The sequence below is a fragment of the Stegostoma tigrinum genome, chromosome 7 (genome assembly GCF_030684315.1).
Source record: "Stegostoma tigrinum isolate sSteTig4 chromosome 7, sSteTig4.hap1, whole genome shotgun sequence".
NCBI classification, from domain to species: Eukaryota; Metazoa; Chordata; class Chondrichthyes; order Orectolobiformes; family Stegostomatidae; genus Stegostoma; species Stegostoma tigrinum.
This window is the reverse complement of record NC_081360.1, coordinates 35536977-35560859: the sequence shown is the minus strand read 5'-3', so window position 1 is coordinate 35560859 and position 23883 is coordinate 35536977. Positions and strand designations below refer to the sequence as shown.

At 41.0% G+C, this 23883-nt stretch overlaps 1 protein-coding gene across 1 annotated transcript in view; it reads right to left on the bottom strand.

Moving 5' to 3' along the window:
* The window catches only part of stat4 (signal transducer and activator of transcription 4), a 99976-nt gene that overhangs the window by 66497 nt on the left and 9596 nt on the right, over positions 1-23883 (bottom strand). The window contains exons 2-3 of the mRNA XM_048534935.1: positions 21103-21231; positions 11119-11263 (exon numbers count right to left, since the gene is read on the bottom strand). Coding sequence (XP_048390892.1) covers positions 11119-11263; positions 21103-21230 — 273 coding nt within the window. The 5' untranslated portion in view covers position 21231. The remainder of the gene's footprint in view (positions 1-11118; positions 11264-21102; positions 21232-23883) is intronic.

Sequence of the window (23883 nt, the reverse complement as noted above, 5' to 3'; positions counted from 1 at the left end):
GTGGTATACTGCATCCGCTGTACCCATTGTGGCCTCCTCTATATCAAGGAAACCAAGCGGAGACTTGGGGACCGCTTTGCAGAACACCTACGGTCAGTTTGCAATAAACAACTGCACCTCCCAGTTGTGAACCACTTCAACTCCCCCTCTCATTCCTTAGAATGACAAGTCCATCCTGCGCCTCCTCCAGTGCCACAACGATGCCACCCGAAGGTCGTAGGAACAGCAGCTCATATTCCGCTTGGGAACACTGCAGCCCAATGGTATCCATGTGGATTTCACAAACTTCAAAATCTTCCCTCCCACTACTGCATCCCAAAACCAGCCCAGCTCGTCCCCGCCTCCCTAACTTGTTCTTCCTCTCACCTATCCTCTCCTCCCACCTCAAGCCACACCCCCATTTCCTACCTACTAACCTCATCCCGCTCCCTTGCCCTGTTCGTCCTCCTCGGACTGATGTGTCCCCTCCCTACCTCCCCAGCTACGCTTGCCTCTACTGACTCCATCCCCACTTCTTTAACTTCTCTGTCTCCTCTCCACCTATCTTCTTCTCTATCCATCTTCGATCCGCCTCCCCTTCTCTCCCTATTTATTTCAGAACCCTCTCCCCATCCCCCTTTTCTAATGAAGGGTCCAGGCCAGAAACATCAGCTTTTGTGCTCCGAAGATGCTGCTTGGCCTGCTGTGTTCATCCAGATCCACACTTTGTTATCTCGGATTCTCCAGCATCTGCAGTTCCCATTATTTCTGAGGCTTTAGTACCTGCTGCCTCAGGAAAAGGTTTTCTCCTAATGACAATAAAAGTTTCACAGGCTGTCAGGAGGATTACTCATTATTTCTCATCTACCACAATGTTGTTTGCCTGTAAAAAATCACCCATTCTTTCCATATACTGGGCCCAGCACATGACAGCAGGGTTGAACTCGACAAGCTTCCCAAACAAAGACACAATGCAAGAAAATGCTTAGCCCAACTCAAAGACAACTGCTGACTGTCAGTTTCTTTAGGATCATGCTTTACACTTGCCACCACTGAAATAACACTACCAGAGGGCAGTATCCCATCACCAAGTCACCCTTTATTTAAACATGAACAGTCTATAGTACTGCCTCATGCAGAGTCAATATCCCTGACATGCCACCTTTTGTGTTAGCTAGAGCTCCCCGATTGTACCAGATTACCAGCCCCAATCAGCAAGCTCATCTTCTATGAGGTCCAGCTAGCTGATCTCATTAAAATCAGCACAATGGCTGCTGTGGAAGGACATCCGATAGCATCATATTTTGTTATACTGCGCATTTCTTCTGTGACGCATCCTGTGGAAAGGGTAGAATGATGAGAACATAGAGTCAGGATTACAATATTCCCCTTGTCCACATAAAATATATCTATAAGTATAAATGCAAAATTTTTATTCATACAAAAATGTGCATTCCTAAATTAATGGGAGAGGAGGAGTTTGCAGGGGTGAATGGGTCACTTAGGACCCCTACTATTCTTGCAACAGTCCTGGCTGGATTTGTGTTTATCTCTCCTCCCCAGATTTAACTACCAGCCAAATTTGAAAGGGTCAATAGTTGACCTACCATTGTGTCTGAAGCTCATTAGATGTATTGCAAAGACAGTTCTGGAGAAACTTGGTAGGTTTGGTAGCATCTAGGGCCAGAGAAACAGAATTAATGTTAAGTTGAATGTGACTCTTCTTCCAAAGTGCTGTACTGCGCTCAACACGTTCAGTCTATTTCTCTGTCTTCTTATGCTGAGTTTCTCCAATGCATTGGGTTTTTTTTTTCAGATCTCAGGCATTCACAGTACTTTGCTTGTCTTATTGCAAAGACACCTGTGGATGAACTAATTGTGGGCTCCATACCTCTTGATTCTAGCAAATTAGTTCAATCTATTGACTACTTTGTGCTCATTATCATGTACCATCAGATGTATACACCATAGGTGTAATCATTAACAATGACAGATACGATCATGCAACACTAAGCGATAGACTTATTCAGAGATAATGGGAACTGCAGATGCTGGAGAATTCCAAGATAATAAAATGTGAGGCTGGATGAACACAGCAGGCCAAGCAGCATCTCATTGGAGCACAAAAGCTGACGTTTCGGGCCTAGACCCTTCATCCTGGTTTCATACTGCTTATTTCATTATGCTTAATTTTCTACATTTTAATCTGCAGAATTTCTTCCTTCCTCCTTTCCAGGAGACGCCAGCTGGTTAACGTTCACAGAAATAGTTGTTCTCTACAGGCTCATAGTGGTTCATTTGCAGGTCTGGTGACCACGAAAATCAAAGACCTCACAAACAAGTCTGATCCTAGTTGGCAGTTGCCCATGTGCAGGTGAATCAGGAGAGGGAAGTCTGGCAATTATTCTCCAACTATTCTTGGGGTGCTAAGATGTAGCAGCCTCTCAACCAGTTGAGATGAGCTAACAACTGGGAATCAAGAATGAGGTATTTTTATTTTATTCATTCATGGGATGTGTGCTTCATTGGCTAAGATACAGCGTGGGCAGTTAAGATTCAATCAGCAATGTTGCAGTAAGTCTGGAGTCACATGTAGGCCAGGTAAGGATTTCAGAAATTTCCTCTATGGGCACGAGTGAAGCACATGGATTTCTAACGACAATCATTGCCATTAAGATAGGTTAAACTCAGTAAAACATTCACTACCTGCCAAAGTGGAATCCCTATACCCAGAACATTAGCCTGGGCCTCTGGATTATTAATCCAGTTAGATTACCACCATATCACCACCTCTCCATGTCTGATTCTTTCTGATTATGTTCCTGAGAAGCATCTGTGTTAGCTTTTCTTGCTAACTGTAAACTGGTGTTTAGTTTCATAGGACATAGAACATTACAGCATAGTATAGGCCCTTCGGCCCTCGACGTTGTACCAACCTGTCATACCGATCTCAAGCCCATCTAACCTACACTATTCCATGTACGTCCATATGCTTATCCAATGACGACTTAAATGTACTTAAAGTTGGCGAATCTACTACCGTTGCAGGCAAAGCGTTCCATTCCCTTACTACTCTCTGAGTAAGGAAACTACCTCTGACATCTGTCCCATATCTTTCACCCCTCAATTTAAAGCTATGCCCCCTCGTGCTCGCCGTCACCATCCTAGGAAAAAGGCTTTCCCTATCCACCCTATCTAACCCTCTGATTATTTTATATGTTTCAATTAAGTCACCTCTCAACCTTCTTCTCTCTAATGAAAACAGCCTCAAGTCCCTCAGCCTTTCCTCATAAGACCTTCCCTCCATACCAGGCAACATCCTAGTAAATCTCCTCTGCACCCATTCCAAAGCTTCCACATCCTTCTTATAATGCGGTGACCAGAACTGTACACAATACTCCAAGTGCGGCCGCACCAGAGTTTTGTACAACTTCACCATAACCTCTTGGTTCCGGAACTCGATCCCTCTATTAATAAAAGCTAAAACACTGTATGCCTTCTTAAAAGCCCTGTCAACCTGGGTGGCAACTTTCAAGGATCTGTGTACATCGACACCGATATCTCTCTGCTCATCTACACTACTAAGAATCTTACCATTAGCCCAGTACTTTGCCTTCTGGTTACTCTTACCAAAGTGCATCACCTCACACTTGCCTGCATTAAACTCCATTTGCCACCTCTCAGCCCAGCTCTGCAGCTTATCTATGTCTCTATGCAACCTACAGCATCCTTTGTCACTATCCACAACTCCACCAACCTTAGTGTCGTCTGCAAATTTACTAACCCATCCTTCTACGCCCTCATCCGGGTCATTTATAAAAATGACAAACAGCAGTGGACCCAACACCGACCCTTGCGGTACACCACTAGTAACTGGTCTCCAGGATGAACATTTCCCATCAACTACTACCCTCTGTCTTCTTTCAGCAAGCCAATTTCCGATCCAAACTGCTATATCTCCCACAATTCCATTCCTCCGCATTTTGTACAATAGCCTATTGTGGGGAACCTTATCGAACGCCTTGCTGAAATCCATATACACCACACCAACCGGTTTACTCTCATCTACCTGTTTGGTCACCTTTTCAAAGAACTTCTGGCTCACCTACATCATGGTGTAAACTTGCTGAGAAATTAAAAGAAATTTAGTATACGTTTCACAAAGTAAATTTAAAAAATGGAGTGCTGGGTGCACTGCTGGTCATTGCATTAGAGGAAGGATATGATTGCACTTGAGAGGATGCTGAGACGATTACCCAGGATGGTGCCATGGCTGCAGCTATTCAGCTGTGAAGGGGGACTAGATACACTGGGGCTGTTTTCCTTAGAGCAGAGAAGTTTAGGGGCTTTGGGGGATGTGATATCTGATTAGAGGAGTACCTGCTTCCTGAGCAGCATAGACAGAGTAGATAGGGAGGAATGATTCCCCTTGGTAGAGGGGTCAATACCAGGGGACTCTTTTTAAGGGTAGGAGGTAGTTTAGAGCAGATTTAATAAAGCGTTTTAATCAGAGGCTTGTAGGTATCTGGAACTCACTGGCTGAAAAGGATGGTAGAGATGGAAATCCTCCAAGACATTAAAGAAATCAATTAGTTCGAGCATGGTGGCTCAGTGGTTAGCACTGCTGCCTCACAGCACCAGGGATCCTGGTTCAATTCCACCCTCAGGTGACTGTTTATGTAGAGTTTGTACATTCTCCCCATGTCAGCATGGGATTTCTCAGGGTACTCCGGTTTCCTCCCACAGTCCAAAGGTGTGCAGGCTAGGTGGATTGGCCATGCTAAATTACCCCATAGTGTTCAGGGATGTGTACTTATTGGGGAATGAGTCAGTGTGGGATGCTCTGAGAGACTGTGTGAACTTGTTGGGCTGAAGGACCTGTTTCCGCACTGTAGGGATTCTATGGAAATATTTAGATGAACACTTGAAACGCCATTGCATACAAAGCTATGGGCCAAGTGCTGGCAAATAGGATTCAAATAGATGGCTGTTTGAAGAATGGCACAGATATGATGGGCCAAATGTCCTTCTTCCATGTTATGAAAATTCTGTGATTCTATGGAAATTAATTTGAAGGTGAAATCTGTCTGGAGGAAATTCTAACAATCATTCTTTTTAAAATTCTTCTTTCATTTATTTAATACTTTCCCCTGCAGTTTTAGAAACAGTTAGATAATATGTCTCCAAGGTTTTAATCAAAGCTATTCTATAAAGGCATGAAGAAGAATGTGACAGCAGATGTGGTTTGCTCTGCCTCTCAATTTCTCTCCTTTTATCATAACAAAATGCCTCCTAGTAGCTCAGCACCTTCCAATAACTCGACTTTGATGGAAATCTAAACCTCACAGGAGTCTGCAGAACAAGGACTGAGATCCTGCAACTCGCTGATGCAGAACATTCATACATGAAGATACGGTACTGAATAACCAAGGCACCTGCCCAACATTCACTTGACAATGTTACACTATACTACAAATCAAACATTGCTCTGCAATGACAAATTCAGTTAGTTCAGAGAAGCTACTGGCTATCTGTAGTCCGTGTTTATGCAGCTGAAACAGTTATAAACAGGCAATACTACTTTTGGAACTGCGCCAAAACCAGTATGGTTTTAAACTGAAAAGCTCTTCCACCAGTCATGTGGGTTTTAAGCCAATGAACCATTAAACTGTTGTGGTATATCTAACCATGGAACAACAATAGGTAAACATTTCTCTAGTCAGTGGCAACATCACTAAACATATCTGTTAATTTTTTTCTCTGCTTAATACTTCTAATGCAGTTATAAGCATAATGCTTTAGCATACATTTCTCAAGATATTTTTGTGTTCTTAAAAACTGTGGGCTGAAATGAGAAAGAGTGGTTTTAAATTATAGTGTTTGAATGAATGGCTACAGTTTTGAAAGCAAATAACCTAATGCTCACGGCAGGCATCATAAATAGCTGTCTGAATAGGCAGTAATTGAATTGCAGACAATTCGGAGCTGAGGAGGTTGACATTTGCAGAGTTGTGGGCACCAAGCAGTTGATTGATAACCGGTCACAATTATATAGGCCAATTACAGAGCTCAGTGTGTCTACCTGTAACCGTGTCATTGGTTCCCATGTAAGTGAACAGCTTGGAGCTTGGATCAGGTTACAGAGACAGAGCAGTGTTCTGATCTTCCCAGTTGGGAGGTGTTTCATTGTTCTCTGCAGTCAATAATCTGTCGTAAACCAGTTTATATTTCCTGCAACATTGTTGTATGCTGTGACTGTTAACTGATAAATCAGAAACCTTTTATAAAGGAAGCAGCCACCTTTTACCCCTCACCAATCAGTGGAAGCAGGCTGTTGAACTGTCTTTCCCATTTTTCTCCTATATCCATAACCTATTTTAACCTGTCTGTTTGTCTGTGTAAAGGGAGTTTACAAAGTGATTGGCGTTGTAATTATATACCAACAGTTTGTAACTGTTCACCCATAACTAGAGTCTATTTACTTGTAATAAATAGTAACTCTGCTACATACAGAAACCTGGTCCTTGCTTTCTATTAGTCTGGGTCTAAAAAATCTGTTAAGTTAGGAACTTGATATAATTTTTAAATCTTTAGATTTATGCGATGGCCCCAGGAATAGCAGGGCTTGACTTCCAACGCAGTAGCCTAGTGAAACATAACAATATTGAGAAAGAAAACTTTACAAATGTGTTTGGAATCGTATTAGGAAGCAGCTAAAGGAATACTACCTCCACTGCAACTGACCATACTATCAATGGTCTGACTGTCCAAATTTTTGTCTGGAGAAGCTGTTGTATAAAAAAGCACCATTAACGGTATTAAGACTAAATAATAAATGTTGGTAGTAACAGACTTCTGTCTGGTAAGATGGTGGCCAATTCTGTGTTCAGTATCAACAGATACTCAGGGGCCCCGTTCGGGCAAGTCAGTCTCTCACAAAAGATATAGGAACAGAATTACACCATTTGGCCCATCAAGTCAGCTCCACCATTCAACAATGGCTGATATAGTTTCTCAACCCCATTCTCCTGCCTTCTCCCGGTAGCCCTCAATCCACTTACTAATCAAGAGCCTATCTACATCTGTCTTGAATATACTGAATGACTTGGCCTCCACAGTTCTCAGTGGCAACACATTTCACAGATTAACCACCCTCTGGCTAAAGAAATTCCTCCTCATCTCACATTTACTGCAGAGAAAGACAGTGGACTAAGAAGGTGCAGGTTCCTCTTGTCTCTGGGCCCTCTTCTCAGCTGCTGAGATTTTAATTTCTGCTCACTTCTCCTGCAGCACTTCAAAAAGGTTAGCCTCCAGAGGTCATTACCCTCAGTGCCTTCCAGTTGCCGGTCTCAATATCCACCATCTTCATATCTTGTTTGCAGATGTGCTAGTGGATGTTTAGATGTCCACATGGCTGTGTTCCAATCACCAATCCAGTGTACAGAAAATATTTGGCTCTCATCCAGTGAAAATGGCCAAGGCAGTAGAAACATTGCTTATTTAGCAATGAAGTCATTCTGATGGAATTAGTCTGCTCAAGGACCAATGTATTGGAAATCTTTTCCTGCCAAAAACATGTCTGAAACAGCAAGGTAGCAACCACTCTTCCTTTCTCCTGACTAGCATCTGTTATCTGAGTCTCAGGTACAGTGAGAGTAACAGCCTTTGACATCAATGCTGCTTTCGATCGAGGGTGGCATTAAGAAGCTGGATCAAAACTGGTATCAAATGGATGTCTGGGGCAAACTTTTTGCTAGTTACATTTGGACCTGGGATATGGGAAGATTGTTGCGGTTGTTGAAGGTCAGTTATCTTAGCTCCAAGATATCTCTGCAGGAGATCCTCAGATTAGTTTCCTAGGGTCAACCATCTTCTGCCATTTCACTAATGACCTTCCCTCATAAAGTCAGAAGTGGGGGTGTTCATCAATGATTGCACAACATTCAGCACCATTTGTGACTCCTCAGATATTAAAGCAGTCCATATTCAAATGCAACAAAATCTGGATAATATCTTGGTTTAGGCTGACAAGTGAAAGTAACATTTTCATTCTACAAATGCCAAGCAATGACCCTTTTGAATAAGAAACAATCAAACCACTTCCCCATGACATTCAATGGGGTTACTTTCACTAAATCTCCTACTATCAATTTTCTGGGTGTTACCATTGACAAAAAAATTCAACTGAATTTACCACATAAACATATTGGCTACAACAGCTGGTCAGAGTTAGGATTACTGTGGCAAGTAACTCACCTCTTGACTCCTCAAAACCTGAAAAGCACAAGTCAGAAATGTGATGGAATAGTTTGTCCACATGCCTGTAAGATTACAGCCTGAAAACCACGCAACTTTGTTATTTAAGAAGCATTTAGACAAGTACATGGATGGTACAGGTCCAGAGGTATATGAACCAAATGCAGGTCAATAGGACTATTGTAATTGTGAAAGCTGGGCGGCATGGGCAAGTTGGGCCAAAGGATCCATGTTTCCATGCTGTCGATCTCAATAACTCAAGAAGCTTAACACCACCCAGTCTGCCTGGTTGGTACTACATCAATAAGCATCCACCCTCTCAACCAATGATGCTCAGCATCTACAATATACATTGCAGAAATTCACCAAAGATTCTTAGACAGCACCTTCCAAACTCACAATCACTTCTAATGAGAAGCAGCAGATACATGAGAACACCACCACCTACAAATTCCCCTCCAAGTCACTCATCATCTTGCCTTGGAAATATATTGCCTTTTCTTCACTGTTGCTGAGTCAAAATCATGGAATTCTCTCCCTAAGAGCATTGTGGGTCAACCTACAGCACATGGGCTACAGTATTTCAAAGAAGGCAGCTCACCAACACCTTCTCATGAGCAACTAGGGACAGGTAATAAATGCTGGTGTTAGATTGGACAAGTTTCAAAAGCAATTCCAAATAAGAAAATCGGAATACCAACTTGGCAGGCCTGAATTTATGTAAAAAACACCCCAGAAATCCTTGATTTTAGCAGGACTTGAAAATAACACTGCAACAGGTACCTTATGGCAGGAGGCTTGGCCAAGGTATGGAGGAGAGTTCCAGCCCGGTCAGCTGCCAACTCTCCAGGGTAATAATGTTTGGGGTTAGCTACAGAACCCGGAGCAGTAAATGACTGTGGTTGATATATCTCTAGTATTTAAAGGCATGCATCATTTACTTAGTTACTTAATAAATTAATTACATTCAATAGAACTCTAAGTGTCTCCACTATATATTTGTCTATGGATATACTGTTGTTTCACAGGAGATGGGCAACACTGGCCAGCCATTTCCCATGGGTGAATTAAATAATATAGAGGAGCATGCTGATGACATTAGCTCAGTGGAATCGCAGTTTGGCATTCTCAGTTAGATTGTCACTGCAGACTATTATTCAGCTCGGACATAGCATGAGAGCTGCAGCTTTTGTGAAGTAGACATGATTTCATAGTCAAGCAGTAGATTTTCGGTGGTTGTAAAGCCAAGATATGTGAACTAATGAACATCCTGAAGTTACGTTGTCAACAATGATCCATGCTATCAACCTTCACCATGCCTTCAGTCTTCCAAACACTGATGACGTGCAATACAAGCAAAGTGAAGAAAATGCTCAGGGTGTCAACTTTGCCGAGTCCTACCACACAGATCATAACCAGTTTCAATGTTGCTCCATCAGAGCAGACCTCACCTTATAACTCCCATGTTTTCATGGAAACAGCAGATCATATCGACCAGCCAAAGTAGGCAACAAAAGTTGTCCAGGAACTTCAAAACAATGTTATTATGTATACAGTAAGATGTCTTGATGAAAGCAATAGATAATGGTCTATCATTTTTACATTTCCCTTACAGCTGCCAAATTGAGATGATTGGGTCAACTAAGGTGGATAAGTTGGGATGTGAAATCTGACAAGGGAAACAGACAAATAATTTTCCCATGATTTTCACGATCATGGTCCTCAATATTTGTTCAAGTTGCTGAGGTAATCCTTGTTCTTGTACAAGGTCATAGATTTTGTATCATGCACGTTCTTGGGCAAGGTTCCCTCCCTCCAGCAGAAGCTGAAATGTTCATGCAGATGCAACAAAATATATGGTTTAATGGTATAGACTCAGCACCTGGATCTTTGCATATGGTAAATAAGTCAACAGCACTGTTAAGCGTCTCCACTATGGATTTACTATCCAGCTCTACCATGCCAGGCAGATATTCCATTGTATCTACAGCCTCCTCACAGTACAACGTAAGGTAGAGTTCCTTGCTTGGAATCTTGAGTTGTTAAGGCATTGGGAAGTATGTAGGTTTGACTCCTAGTAGTTGAGAATAAATGTTGGCATTGCTGCTCAAGAGCTGCTACTGGTTCCTATTGCTGTGGTACCTAACCAAATATATGCCCTCTTAACACCATCTCCCTTGAGAGCTTCAACCCCTTATACACTGCTTCCCTAATAACTTTACTCAGATTGTTGTGCGCTTCTCCTATTCTATAGGTTTGATTTTACCCAACTAATTTTGAGTCCAAAAAAGCCACTTACTTATCATTCAGTGTGCTAATTGGTTGGATCCATTCAGTTATTGCCTTCAATGCTGTTTTAAGGGACTAGCAAGCAAAATTTCATCAACAGTAGGTTACTCTTAATAAGTAAATAGTCTTAGGCAAATACAGAAAAATGTCAGTCTATTATCATTTTGTATGTAACTATACTTACACCAATGATGATATGGAAAAAGTCAAGCGCATAAGAAAACTTTCCTATTCTAGATTAATAATTTATACAGTAAAATTACTAATCCACAAGTTCATTAATCATTGTTTAAAAAATTGTCCATAAATCTGTGAAAGTCAATTCATTACTTACTTAACACCTTAAGTTCTCAGATGCTCTCCAAAACTAAATTGGCCAAGACAGAGCCTTAAGATAAACTATGCAAGTGTATTTTCTGCTTTTTCAACATTGATATTCTACACAATTTTGTAAATATTAATCAATGATAAAGTGAAAAATGTATCAATTTCAAAGTCAGAATGAATCATTAGTCCAAATTACTCTCATAACACAGATGGAAAGCAAGAATTCTGGTTACTGAAGACAATCTGGAAACTTTATTAAAATCATACCTGAAGGTTTTGTTTAATTCTTTTCAGATTGTGCTGAAGCAGAAAATTTTTTTCAAGGAAGAAGCGACTATACTGGTCATCTATTTGTTTTAATAAATTATGGAACAGAAGGGTAGCCAGTGAATCATTATTCGAGGCAAGATCCCTGTTGAAAACAATGACAAAACCATTAAATGGAAGTCTGAGTACCTCATCCTTCACTAAAACAGCTTTCAAAAATGTTATGTGATGCATCATTAATGAAGAAAATTGTGACATTTTGTTCCTTAATGGAAAATCCATGATGATTCAGAAAATAAAGAGATGAACAAACCCAATTCTGTAGGTGTATCTGGTGTCCAGAATCTAGTAGCTGGAAAGTTTTGACTTTTTCCCTTTTGAATACATTGACAAGAATGAGCCTGTCGATGGATGTTGAGTGACAAAAGGAACTAGTTGGCATTACGTCTTTCGCAGTACAAAGTCGTAGCAACACCAAAAATACCAGGCAAGATTGGTCTATTGGATAAACCACAACTGCTCTCACACTCATACCAGGGTCCTAAATTGTTGGCTGCTTCCAAGAATATTATGGGACCTCATCTGCAATAATTGAAGCAGGATATAGTGACCCAGCGAGGGTGATTGCAGAGCAAGCTCAAAGGACTCTCCTCTTGTTCATTTTTTTAAAAATTGGATTACAGAGGGTAACTGTTGCTTATATTTTAATAGCCTACAAGGTGTCACAGCTCACATAAGACAAGTAGACACTTATGTGAGGCACGTATGGCTGCTGGCTCCTGTGAGATCATAGCCAAAAAGAAGGTAGGCCTTTAGGGGCAGAAACTGAAATTGCTGGAAAATTTCAGCAGCATCTGTGAAGAAAAAAAAAATCAGACTTAATGTTTCGGCTCTGGTGATTCTTGCTCAGAACTGATGGTAGTTGGGAAAACATTGGTTTATAAGGAGAAAATAAGGAGGGGGATGGGGTAGGGAGTAAACAATAGGATAAAGGATAGATCCCGAAGAAACAAGAGCAATTGGATAGACAAAGGAGTTGATAACAATCATGCTAGGAGGGTGAATAGCTGTTAATGGGGACTGTTAGTGACTGACAATGGGTAGTGTGTAATGGTAAGCAATGTGGTAACGAGGCCTGGTGTGTGCAGTAGGGGTCTAGAACATGGGAGAGTTTAGGTCTTAAAATTATTGAACTTGATATTGAGTTCAGAGGGCTGCAGGGTCCCCAAGCGCGAAATCCAGGGTTGTTCTTCCAGCTTGCGTTGAGCTTCGATGGAAACTGCAGCAAGCCAGAGACAGATGTTGGCCAGGGAACAGGGTGGAGTGTTTAAGTGGCAGGCAACTGGAAGCTCAGGGTCTTTTTTGTGGGCAGAACATAGATGTTCTGCAAAGCGATCACCTAGTCTAAGCTTCGTTTCCCTAATGTCGGGGAGACCACATTATGCGCAGTGAATGCAGTAGACTAGATTCTGGAAACTGTTGCTTCACCTGTTTTTTCTTTGCAGATGCTGTCAGACCTGCTGAGCTTTTCCAGCAACTTCTGTTTTCGTTCCTGATTTACACATCCACAGTTCTTTCGGTTTTTATTTACTATTTAACTCACTGCCACGTCTCTTCTAGGCATGCCCTCCTCGAAGAAGTTCTGCTCCTCTCTCTGATGGGATTTCCGTTCCAATCTTTCTTCTTGTCCACTGACTTTAATTTCACTGTCACTTAAAATCTGTTTCCACTGCATTATCACTTTCTTCAGTGACTGCCTCCAGGTCAGACTCGCACCATGTGGATTCCAACTGAAGATTCATCCCTCATGTTTTGAAACATCCCAGGATTACAGATACCTCCATGACCTTCAACTTTCCACGGACAGCTGCTCTCACCGCATCCGGAGATCCGTGCTCAGTGCCATGTGGCATCACATGCACACCCTTGACCTTTCTCATCAACATCGCAATGTGCTGGCTCAGGGTTGCACCACTCTACACAGTCACTTCATCTTCCAGCTCCTTCGTTATCCTAACAAGAAACTTTTTCTTTTCCTATCATCAGGCATCAAAGCCGACAAGATGCAATAACTCAGTGATACCTATGGCCCTCTGGAACCTTCCTCTCCTCCCCTTCCCTCTGACTCTATCTCCTCCCCAAACCCCACCTCCTTTCAGGTATTCACCATCCCTCCTAACCTTCTGCTCTCCGATACTGAATGTTCTGTACTCAGCAAAGGCCTCAGCTTTATTCCTCCGCGTCCCCAACTTAACAAATTTCAGGCACGACATGACATTGAACTCTTATTCCATCATCTTCACTTCCGAGCCCACTTCTTTGGACAAGAGTCCTCTCCCCATCTCACAGACCCCTTCACCCAGTTCAACACTCCCCCTCCAGCTGTTCACCTGTACTCCAAATGTTCATTGAGAACTGACCACTTGATGTTGGTTGCCTCAAGTTCTCCTGCCTCCCTCATCAAATCCCACCTACCTCCCTCTGAACTGACTGCACTTGGTGCGCTTAGATATAACCTTGACTTTGTTATTAAGCCTGCTGATAAAGATGGTGCTGTTGTAGTCTGGCACACTGACTTCTACACTGCAGAGGCTCAGTGCCAGCTCTCAGATACCTCCTCCTATTTTCCCCTTTGTAATTTTTAACTTTTTTTCTCTTTAGGTCTCTATTTGCATATCAACAAATTTTTGCCTTTAACAAATTGTGATTTTTGACAAAGCAAAGGACATTTGTGACAAGGGTTCCTCTGTTTGAAATTGGCTGGTAAGATGCAAAAGAAACCTCCCACTATTCCAAAATTCCACTGTCATGAATAATCTGTTGCAAGCCTTAATTTGGCAGCACGGTGGCTCAGTGGTTAGCACTGCAGCCTCACAGCGCCAGGGACCTGGGTTTGATTCCAGCCTTGGGTGACTGTCTGTGTGGAGTTTGCACATTCTCCCCGTGTCTGTGTGGGTTTCCTCCAGGTGCTCCGGTTTCCTCCCACAGTCCAAGGATGTGCAGGTTAGGTGGATCGGCCATGCTAAATTGCCCATAGTGTTCAGGGGTATGTGGGGTATAGGGGAATGGGTCTGGGTGGGATGCTTCAAGGGGCAGTGTGGACTTGTTGGGTCAAAGGGCCTGTTTCCACACTGTAGGGAAGCTAATCTAATCTCTTGATTGTAATTTTAAACGTTATTTAACACCCATAATGTGTCACACCCATAAATTTTAAAATATTTGAGAGGTCAATGCTCATCTTGCCTAAAACGCAAATTTGAATCCCTCCTAATAGATTTCCTTCCTGCCGCAGTACCAAAGTGATTCTCATCACAGTCATAACTGACATCCTCTGTGATTCCAAGAAGATAAACTAACACTTGTTATCCTCTAAATCTGTCTGTAGCCTTGGTACAAGATGTAGAGCTGGATGAACACAGCAGGCCAAGCAGCATCTTAGGAGCAAGAAAGCTGATGTTTCAGGATTAGACCCTTCACCAGAAATTGATGAAAGGTCTAGGCAGGAAACATCAGCTTTCCTGCTCCTAAGATGCTGCTTGGTCTGCTGTGTTCATCCAGCTCTACACCTTGTTATCTCGGATTCTCCAGCATCTGCAATTCCTATTATCTCTGTAGCCTTGGTACAGTTGACCACACCACCCACCTGCATCATCTCAGCATCACCAACACCACTCTCAACCCCTCACCTTCTCACCATTGTCAAATTCCTTATCTAACAGCCAATACTGAATGAGCAGAAATTTCTTCCAATTAAATAATGCCAATGTAAGAACAAGAGCGAGAGACTCAAACCATCATGCCTCCCCCACCATTCAATTAGATCATGGCTAATTTTCTACCTCAGTGCAGGAACATGGCATTATCCCCATATCTCTTAAAGTCATTAGTCTCCAGAAACCTAAGAGTTTGTGTTGCAATCATACATAGTGATTGAGCTTTCACTGTACTCTGAGGTTGAGAACTCGAAAGATTCACGACCCTTCAAGTGAAGAAATTCATCCTCCTCCTCCTAGTCTTTGAGTCACAGTTGTCAAACATAGAAACAGATCTTTTGGTCTGACTCATCCGTGCTGACCAGGTATCCGAAATTAATCTAGTCCTATTTGCCAGAATTTGGTCCACACCTTTTAAACCCTTCCTAGTCATGTCGCTATCTTAAGTGACCTGCTCCTTACTCTGATATTATGTTCCCTGATTCTGGGATCAACAGCCAAGGGAAACATCACATTTGTATCGCTTCTGTCACAGCCTGGAAGATTTTTATCAGTTCAAAAGTTTAAAAGAATAAGTTTCTACCTCTCATTCTTTGAAATTCTACGGCATGCGGACCCAGATTCCTCAATCACTCCTCATGAAGGAATCCTGCCAACCTGGGGCCTAATCTGTTGAACATTCATGTAACACCCTCTATGGTAAATATATGCCTGCCAGATAAAACACAAAAACTGTATACAATATTCCAAGTATATTTACACCAACACTCAATACAACAACAGCAAGACTGTACTCAAATCCCCTTGAATGTCATCAGGTTATTTGCTTCCAAAATTGATTTGTGCACCTCCTTGCTAGCCTTTAGTAGCTCATTGACAAGGACACCTTGACCCCTTCAGACTCCAGCACAACCCAACTTTTCACCATTTAAATCACATTTTGCCTCTTTCTTTTAATCAAAATAAATAGCTTCACACTTATTCACGTTATTCCATTTTGAAGTTTCCTAACCCATACATGTAAACTGTGTACACTGTTTTGAAGCCGCCTTGCATCGTCATTGCAACTTTTGTTTCCATCAGCCTGAAGTCATCAACAAATTTGGAAATATTAAAATCTGTATCCAAATCTAAATCAGTTACACACAGTCATACAGCACAGAAACAGATCCTTCAGACCAGCCAGTCCATTCTGAACATAATCTCAAACCAAATTGGTCCCACTTGCCTGCTCATGGCCCATATCCCTTCTAATGTTTCCTATTCAAGGGCTTGTTTCCATGATGTAAGATTCTGACTAACTCTGACCTTTCAACCTCCTACGCCCCTTTGAGAAAAGCCCCAGCCTATCCAGCCTTTCTTATAACTCAAACCTTCCATACCCTGCAACATCCTGGTTATTCTCTTCTGAATCCTTTCTAGCTTAATATAGATGTTGAATTGTTGAGGGCTTAACATTGAGACTTGTGGTTACCCACTAATAACAACCATTCTGATAAAGAGTCACTGGCTATGAAATGTTACCTCTGCTTTTTTTCCTACAAATGATGCCAGACCTGCTGAGTTTCACAAGCAATTTCTGTTTTTGATCCTGAGAATAATTGGTTCATTCTGACTCTGCTTTCTGTTAACTACATTTCAATCCATAAAAGTATATTCCCCCAAATTCATTAAGTTCTAATTTTAACACTATTACCCCCTTTGTGGGACCTTATCAAAAGCCTGCTGAAAATCCAAAGAGACAAAACCCACTGGCTCTCCATGTCTATGATACAAGTAACAGCCTTAAAAAAATCCACCAGATTTGTCAAACACCATTTCCCTTTCATAAATCCATACCATGTCCAAACTTTCCATTCTTTACTGAATATGTAGTTATCATTTCAAACATAATAGTCTAACATTTCACCTATTAGTGGTGTCAAGTGAAAATGTCTGTAGTTCTCCGCGCTCACTCCTTAAAAGCCATGGTTATATTGCTACTTTTCAGTCAGCAGGAACCTTTCCTGAATCAGTAGAATTACAAAAGATGGCCATTAATGTGTCCAATATTCCAAAGCCCCTCCCTTTAACACACTGGGGTGAAGCTCATTGGTCCAGGAGATTAACCAAATATCAATATTGACTGATCAACTTTCCATTATTGACTCTTCTTGAACAACCAAGAGACTAAATTATATACTTTTATTATTTTGAGGAAATACTTCTCAATTTTAAACTTGTGTGTTCATGCATCCTTTTATAACTTCTATCTGATTTAGTAACTAATAAACTTACTCATTAACTGAAGAGAACCTAGTTAATCTGGCTCCTTTTAAAACAGAAATTATTTTGACCTGGGAAAAAGGTGTCCATAAGGGAGGGGATCCTTTGTAAATTAACCATGTTGAACTAATTAAAGAGGCAGAGAATTATAAGGGGGAATGAGTTCAGCCCTCCTCACTCAGGACTTGACAATTTTGAGTATTCCATGTGAGGAGGTACCTGGAAATCATAATAACTTCAAAAAATTTGCAAAAAGTCTGTTCTCATCACTTTATATTTCCACCTCTGCAGAAACATAAACATAAATATGGGACTGTGAATGCAAAAAGATCTGGTCCTGGCAAAACTAAAACAGCTGGTGGTGAGGGGGTGGGGGAGGAGGAAACAAAGGGCCATCACAATCAGAATTGAAACCTTTTTGGAGCCAGAGAGATCAGGTCATTGTACAGGATGGTACTTATTACAGGGAGCAGAAGTGATTATCCCAAGCAATGCTCACCATCAGATACTGGCTGAACTCCACCACAATCATCCTGGGGTGTCCATAATGAAGATGTTGGTAAGACGTTAGGTCTGGTGGCCAGGACTGGATGCAGACATAGCCACATTGGTGGAGCAGTGCGCAGAGTGCCAACAGGACTAAAATTATCACCAGCGGCTCCCCCACATTCCTGGGAATGGCCGGGAAAATCCTGGACATGGTTACACGTCGACTATGCTGGCCCACTCATGGGCTCATTGTTCTGAATAATAATAGGCGTCCACTCAAAGTGGTTGGACATGCATACAGATCATTTCTCAAATACAGGGATGATGATATAAAAACTGCAAGCATCTTTTGCAACACACGGGCTCCCGGAATTGTTGGTCACAGACAATGAGCCAGTATTTACCAGCAGGGATTCTAAGTATTGCCGAAAGTCGAATGGCATTTGGCAAATAAGGATAGCTCCAGACCATCCATTGTGTAATGGTCTGGTGGCAAGTGTTATCTAAACCTTGAAAGCAGGCTTGAAGAAACAGCCTACAGCTTCACCTAATACCAAACTGCCCTGGTTCCGAATTGATTATCAGACCACCGTCATGCAGGGATAGTACAGTTACTAATGGGTAGAAGAGTCTGCACCAGATTAAATCTGATCCTCCCAGACCTGTGGCAGTTGGGATGGGTTGGGGGGATTGGTGGGTGCTGTGTGGAATGCCAGACACAAGATTCCTCTAAGCGAGCGTGTCAGTTTCCTTCAGGCGACAAAGTTTGTTGCCAAAAGCATACAAATGGCCACACATACGTAAGAGACATGATTGATGCAACGTCATGTTCTGAGACATACAAAGTTCGGGTAGGTGAGGCAGTCCTTAACAAGCACATGGGCCACATGAAAATTTCAAACTCACAAGCAGGCAGGAGCAAAACATACTCAGCTCCTCAGAATATCCAGAAATGCTGTGAAAACCCAGGGTTCTCCCCCTCTCTCTGGTTTCAAAGATACTTTGCAGTCTGAGATGGCCAAGGCAGATGTTGTAGCCTCGATGCCTTAAAAACGTGAAAAAGAGGATGAATTTCTTCCAATATGCTCTGGGCGTAAGAAGTGGGCTATGGTTCAGTACATGCCACCTATATCTAAGGCTAAGTCACAGGAACTAGACCCAGTGTGAAAACACCTCAGGAGAGGCTCAAAGAAAAGGAACTGGCCTACACACCCAGGCTTAGATGGGGAAGGATGTGGTGACTGTAACATGTTCAGCCAGGTGGGCCTCATAGAATATGAGTTCCCTGATTGGGGCTGTTACCTGGTCCAACCGGGGAGCCCTGGCTGACAGAGGTTCTTCCTACTCTGAGAGCTGGCTGAGCAAGTTGGCCCAGTGTCAATTATTGTGCATGATGGTGATAGGATACGGTCCCTGTGGAGCTATTTCAAGTATTCCTTGCATAAATGTCAGAAAAACAATAATGGATGTGCAAACTTCTTCTTTAAACCTCGGTTAAAAGCTGGCAAGTACATCTCAAAATCAAAATTCATGAATTTTTAAAGAATATGTTAAGGTTGAAAATAAAATACTAAATTAATTATTCAACATGATGTAGGATTCCATGGTTCAATAATGAATGAAATTGTATTACTGACCTCTTTGCACAGATAATACATATTCATTTTATTTTCATTTTGGGTATTTTATTTGTTAGAAAACTGGCTATAGACAGTTCTCAGCCAACACAATTCCTGTATTTTGAGCCTTGCTGCCACTAATTTAGTTGTGAAATTAGAAAATGAAAACGAGAAGGAAAGTTAGCTTAGGAAGAAAAAACAAAGCAGGGAATATGACAGGGTAACAGAATTAAACTATTCAAAGCTTTGTATTTTTTAAATTAAACTTAGTTATGATTACTTTAGTAATTTGTATTCTTCACAAAAAAGTCACAAGCACACGTTTGAAGACTGAAATGAATTACAGAAGTTTATTTACAAAGAGGATGTTGTGCATACCAATAAGTTCATGATTCAGCAGCTAATAGTATTCAGATGAAGATCTACCTAGTTATGCGCCCAATAGATTTTTGTTCTTTTCAGATTTCCTTGATATTTACCTGACATTACTAATAACTGTGGCCACATCCAATTCTTTGAATAACCCTGGTCCAGCACTTTGAACTGCTCTCTAATAGCATAATCAAGAGCTAAGAAAAGGTCAGATAAAGTGAGCTCGAAATAAAGACTAACCTTCCACAGTGCCATCACTTGAAAAACATGTGCTCTTAATCTCAAAATAAAGTCAGAATATTATTACAATGACAGAAGGTGAACTCTAAAATTGAAAGTTAAATGATCTTTAAAGAAGATTCTGATTTGCAATTTCTTTCACTATTTTGTTTTAGTTACCAGCGATTCAACTGGTGGCTACATAAAAATGTAGGCATGGTCTGTGAACATCAGCAAAATATTGCTACCAAATTTTACATAAGCTTTCTGCAAGAGGAAGATGATGGTATAGAGACACTGGAAGAGTATTCCAGAATTCCAGGCTGGCACTCAGGAGACATGGGTTAAAATTGCAATTGGAGGAATTTAAATTCACCGAATAAATCTAGAACTGAAAGCTCTAGTAATGGTGACCATGATCTATTGACAATTGGTGCATAAGAACCAATCTTGTTCACTCAGGTCCTTTAGGGAAGGAAGTTCATCATTCATATCTGGTGACTCCAGATCTACAAAAATATGGTGACTCTTTCGAAATAAAATTGCCCTCGGAAAAGGCCAAGCAAGCCACTCAATTGAAGGGCCTCCATTTTATGCATGAACATCAAACCTGGAGCAGCAGTAGGCCATTCGGCTCCTCTAGTCTGCTCCACCATTTATTAATTGATTATTAATTATTTCTAAACTGTGTCCCTAGTTGTTATTCTCACACCCGCCGCCACCAACCTCACATTGCTAAAACTGACTGCCGAGTTGCCCTGCATTACAATAATGAATACAAGTTCATTTTAAAACTGTTCCCTGCTGCCAGTGTGACATTCCTGCAGCTGTGTGACACCTATTCAAACTCCACAGTTTGCCAGTCAATAACATATATACAAGATGTTTTGGATAAAGACTTTTGTTCAGAACGAAAGAGTTTTTCTTTTGAGCAAGTCAGTATACATGCAGTGCTACATTATCTTACCCCTTCCTCTATATTTTTAAATGATTCTGTCAAAATGTTTGTTCAACTTGCATTTTTCACATCTGAAGTAGGGTGCAATGCAAAATGTGTTCTCTTCACAGATATTATTCAATCTTCTAAACTTCATTTTTGTTCCTTCGAGACTTACAGCATTTGAACTTCTGCTATGCCTTTTTACACATCATGACATGCCATGATTGTGGCTTTATTCCAACTTTAAAGAAGAAAACTCAGTGAGGATGAATACGTGCATTTTAAGAAATAAAGCTAATTTATCTCTATATCAATACTGCAAAATAAACTTGATATCGAAGACAAGTGAACATAACAAAGACCTCACCAATCCTGATTCTCCAGCCAATGTGCTAGGAACTGTCGGACCTCCATGGGAAATGTATCATCATACAACTGGTCTACTTTTTCCAGGAGCTGTGTATCCAGTTGATGAAGTTGATGCCATTGGGACATTCTGTCAAAAAGTTTGAAAAACAAAAACAATCATTCCAGAATAAACCTAATTGCTGGAAATTAAAGAAAAAACTGATTACATTTTAAAGAAAGCCAAGAAAATTTTCAATTGTTGCTAAAGTAATTTAAAGAGCTCATAATATACCTCTTCTTCTTCCTGTTTCCTACAACTGCTCATGTATAACGGACCCACTTACATAACTACACCCACGCATACCCCTACATACCTTGTTCCTCCAGTCTGAATTATTATTCGTTGAAATATATGTTTTGGAACATTTTACTAACAAAGAAATATAATGAGTAATTATTGTTTCTGTTGGACATAATAAATAGTTGTGAAAAATATATTACAAAACATACGATTTGTTGCAACGACAGCATGGCAAAAATCAATAAGAGTCACTAAATATTTTAGTAGAGGGAAGGTTATTTTAAAAAGGCAGAATATCTGACAATCTTATGAGTTTCATAAGGGAAAAAAAGGTGTGAACATGTGAAAGTGTTACAGGTACTTTACCACAAAATATAAAATATAATGCAACCACAAACACAAACTCAAACGCTGACATTTCTAAGCTGGGCTTGGGTTTGTTTTAATCACGTACTGCCAGAATGGTATACTTTCTGCAACTTTAAAAGTGTTGATGTATCTTGATCTGAAAATAACTGATTTAAAAATAATGGTGGGCGTGCCCAATTCCTGATGCACACTCATCTTGTGCGGAGCTTTGCACCAGTGAAGGTAAAATGAAAGTCTAACCCGATTTGGTAAATGAGTGTTCAAATTTCTCACTATTTTCATCATATACATTATTCTGAACAAATTTCCGATATTGATAACTGTACCGTGTTGAATCAAGTACTATTTGTTGTGCAATTTTTAGAGGGCACATTTTTAAGGTGAGAGGGAAGAGATTTTTAAAAGACATAACGGGCAAATTCTTTACACCCAGGGTGGTTCACATGTGGAATGAACTTCCTGAGGAAGTGGTGAATCTGGGTACAATTACAATATCTAAAACTGAATAAGAGCATGAATAGGAAAGGTTTGGAGGAATACAAGCCAGAAGCAAGCAGGTGGGATTAGTTTTGTTTGGGATCATGTTTGGCATGGACTGGTTGAATCAGAGGGCTTGTTTCCATACTGCATGACTTCAAGTCTATGTTTTACATCCAGTTCTGAGGAAGGTTCACAGGGACTAAAACATTAACTCTGACTTACCTCCACCATTAATGCCAGGCCTGCTGAATTTTTGTGCAATTTTTGCCTACATTATGCTTTTGTTATATATGCTTATTTCAGTTCATTTTCACTTTGCTTGCTGAGAACGAGCAAGGTTTGAATCAGTGACTGATTCAAGGAAGCGAAGACAGAGTCTGAGGCAACAGATGGTTGTGAAGAGAACTCCAAAGATTAGGGCCTATAAAGCTGAAGGCACAGTTACGAATCTTGAAGCAACGGGTGCGCAAGGGGGTCTGAGCAGGGGGAATACAAAAGTCGTTGTGGGTTTTTGGGCTGGTTGGGATTCGGAGATAGATGAATCCTTGAAATTGTTTGAACACAAGGATGACAAGACAGCAGAGCTTTACATAAGCTCATCAAGAGCCATGCTGGAGCAGTGGAACAAGGTTCTAGCAACAGATTGGTTTGGGGTGGGGAGCAGAGGAGGGGGAGGAGGTTATATTACAGTGGTGAAATTAGGCAGTTTTTATGAAAATGAAGTAAAATATCAGAACAATGTTAAAAAGGTTGAGGTTGCAAACAGTCTGCCACTTCCTTCTGCAAGGTCCAATGTCCTCTGAGGTTCCTCTGCGCACTTCTCAGGTTTCTATCCTAACACATGCTTTCCCCGGGCTCATCTCATCCATAAGACCCATACTTGTTCCCTTGACTGTGTTCCTAAATAAACTGCTGGTCACCCAACATCCCTCATGACTTCCATGATAGCTCATGAACAGTTTCTCCCCCCTACAAATTTTCATCCAAAAAGAATCTGTGACCTCTCCTCTCTTGAAAATCACTGTACCACCCCATTTCCAACCTTCATTGCATCTCCAACCTTGATTGTGATCTCATCTTTCAAAACGATGCCCGTCGTTCCTAAAACTCACTCCAAAACAGGTTAACATGTGTGTCATGATGTTAAATGGCATTTACCAAACTGTCAAACGATATCCTATAGTAACTGGAATGAAATAAACTGTTCCATCTCATCTTCATCATGACATATAGCCATTAATACAACGGACCACACTATTCTCCTTGAATGCCTGTTCACCATTAGCCACCTGGCTTGTGACCTAGTTTTACGGGAACATAGGAACAGGAGTAGGCCATATAGTCCTTCATGCCTGTCCTCCCATGCAATGACATCTTGGATGATGTTCAATATAGCATAATTCCATTGACTAGACTTTATCCCAGATGCCTTAATAACTTTGGAAACTAAAATTCTGACACTCTTAGTTTTAATTTTAAAAATTGATCCAGCTTCAATTGCAAGTGTTTCCTAACATTAGTCTTGACGGGTCTACAAGTAGAGGGGCTAACAAACATCTAGGGTCAAATTAGTATCTTTTTTGCAACTGTGCTTCTCAAAAATTCAAGGATTTTAGTTATTATTTCACCAAAGACTTAAAAAGAAATGAA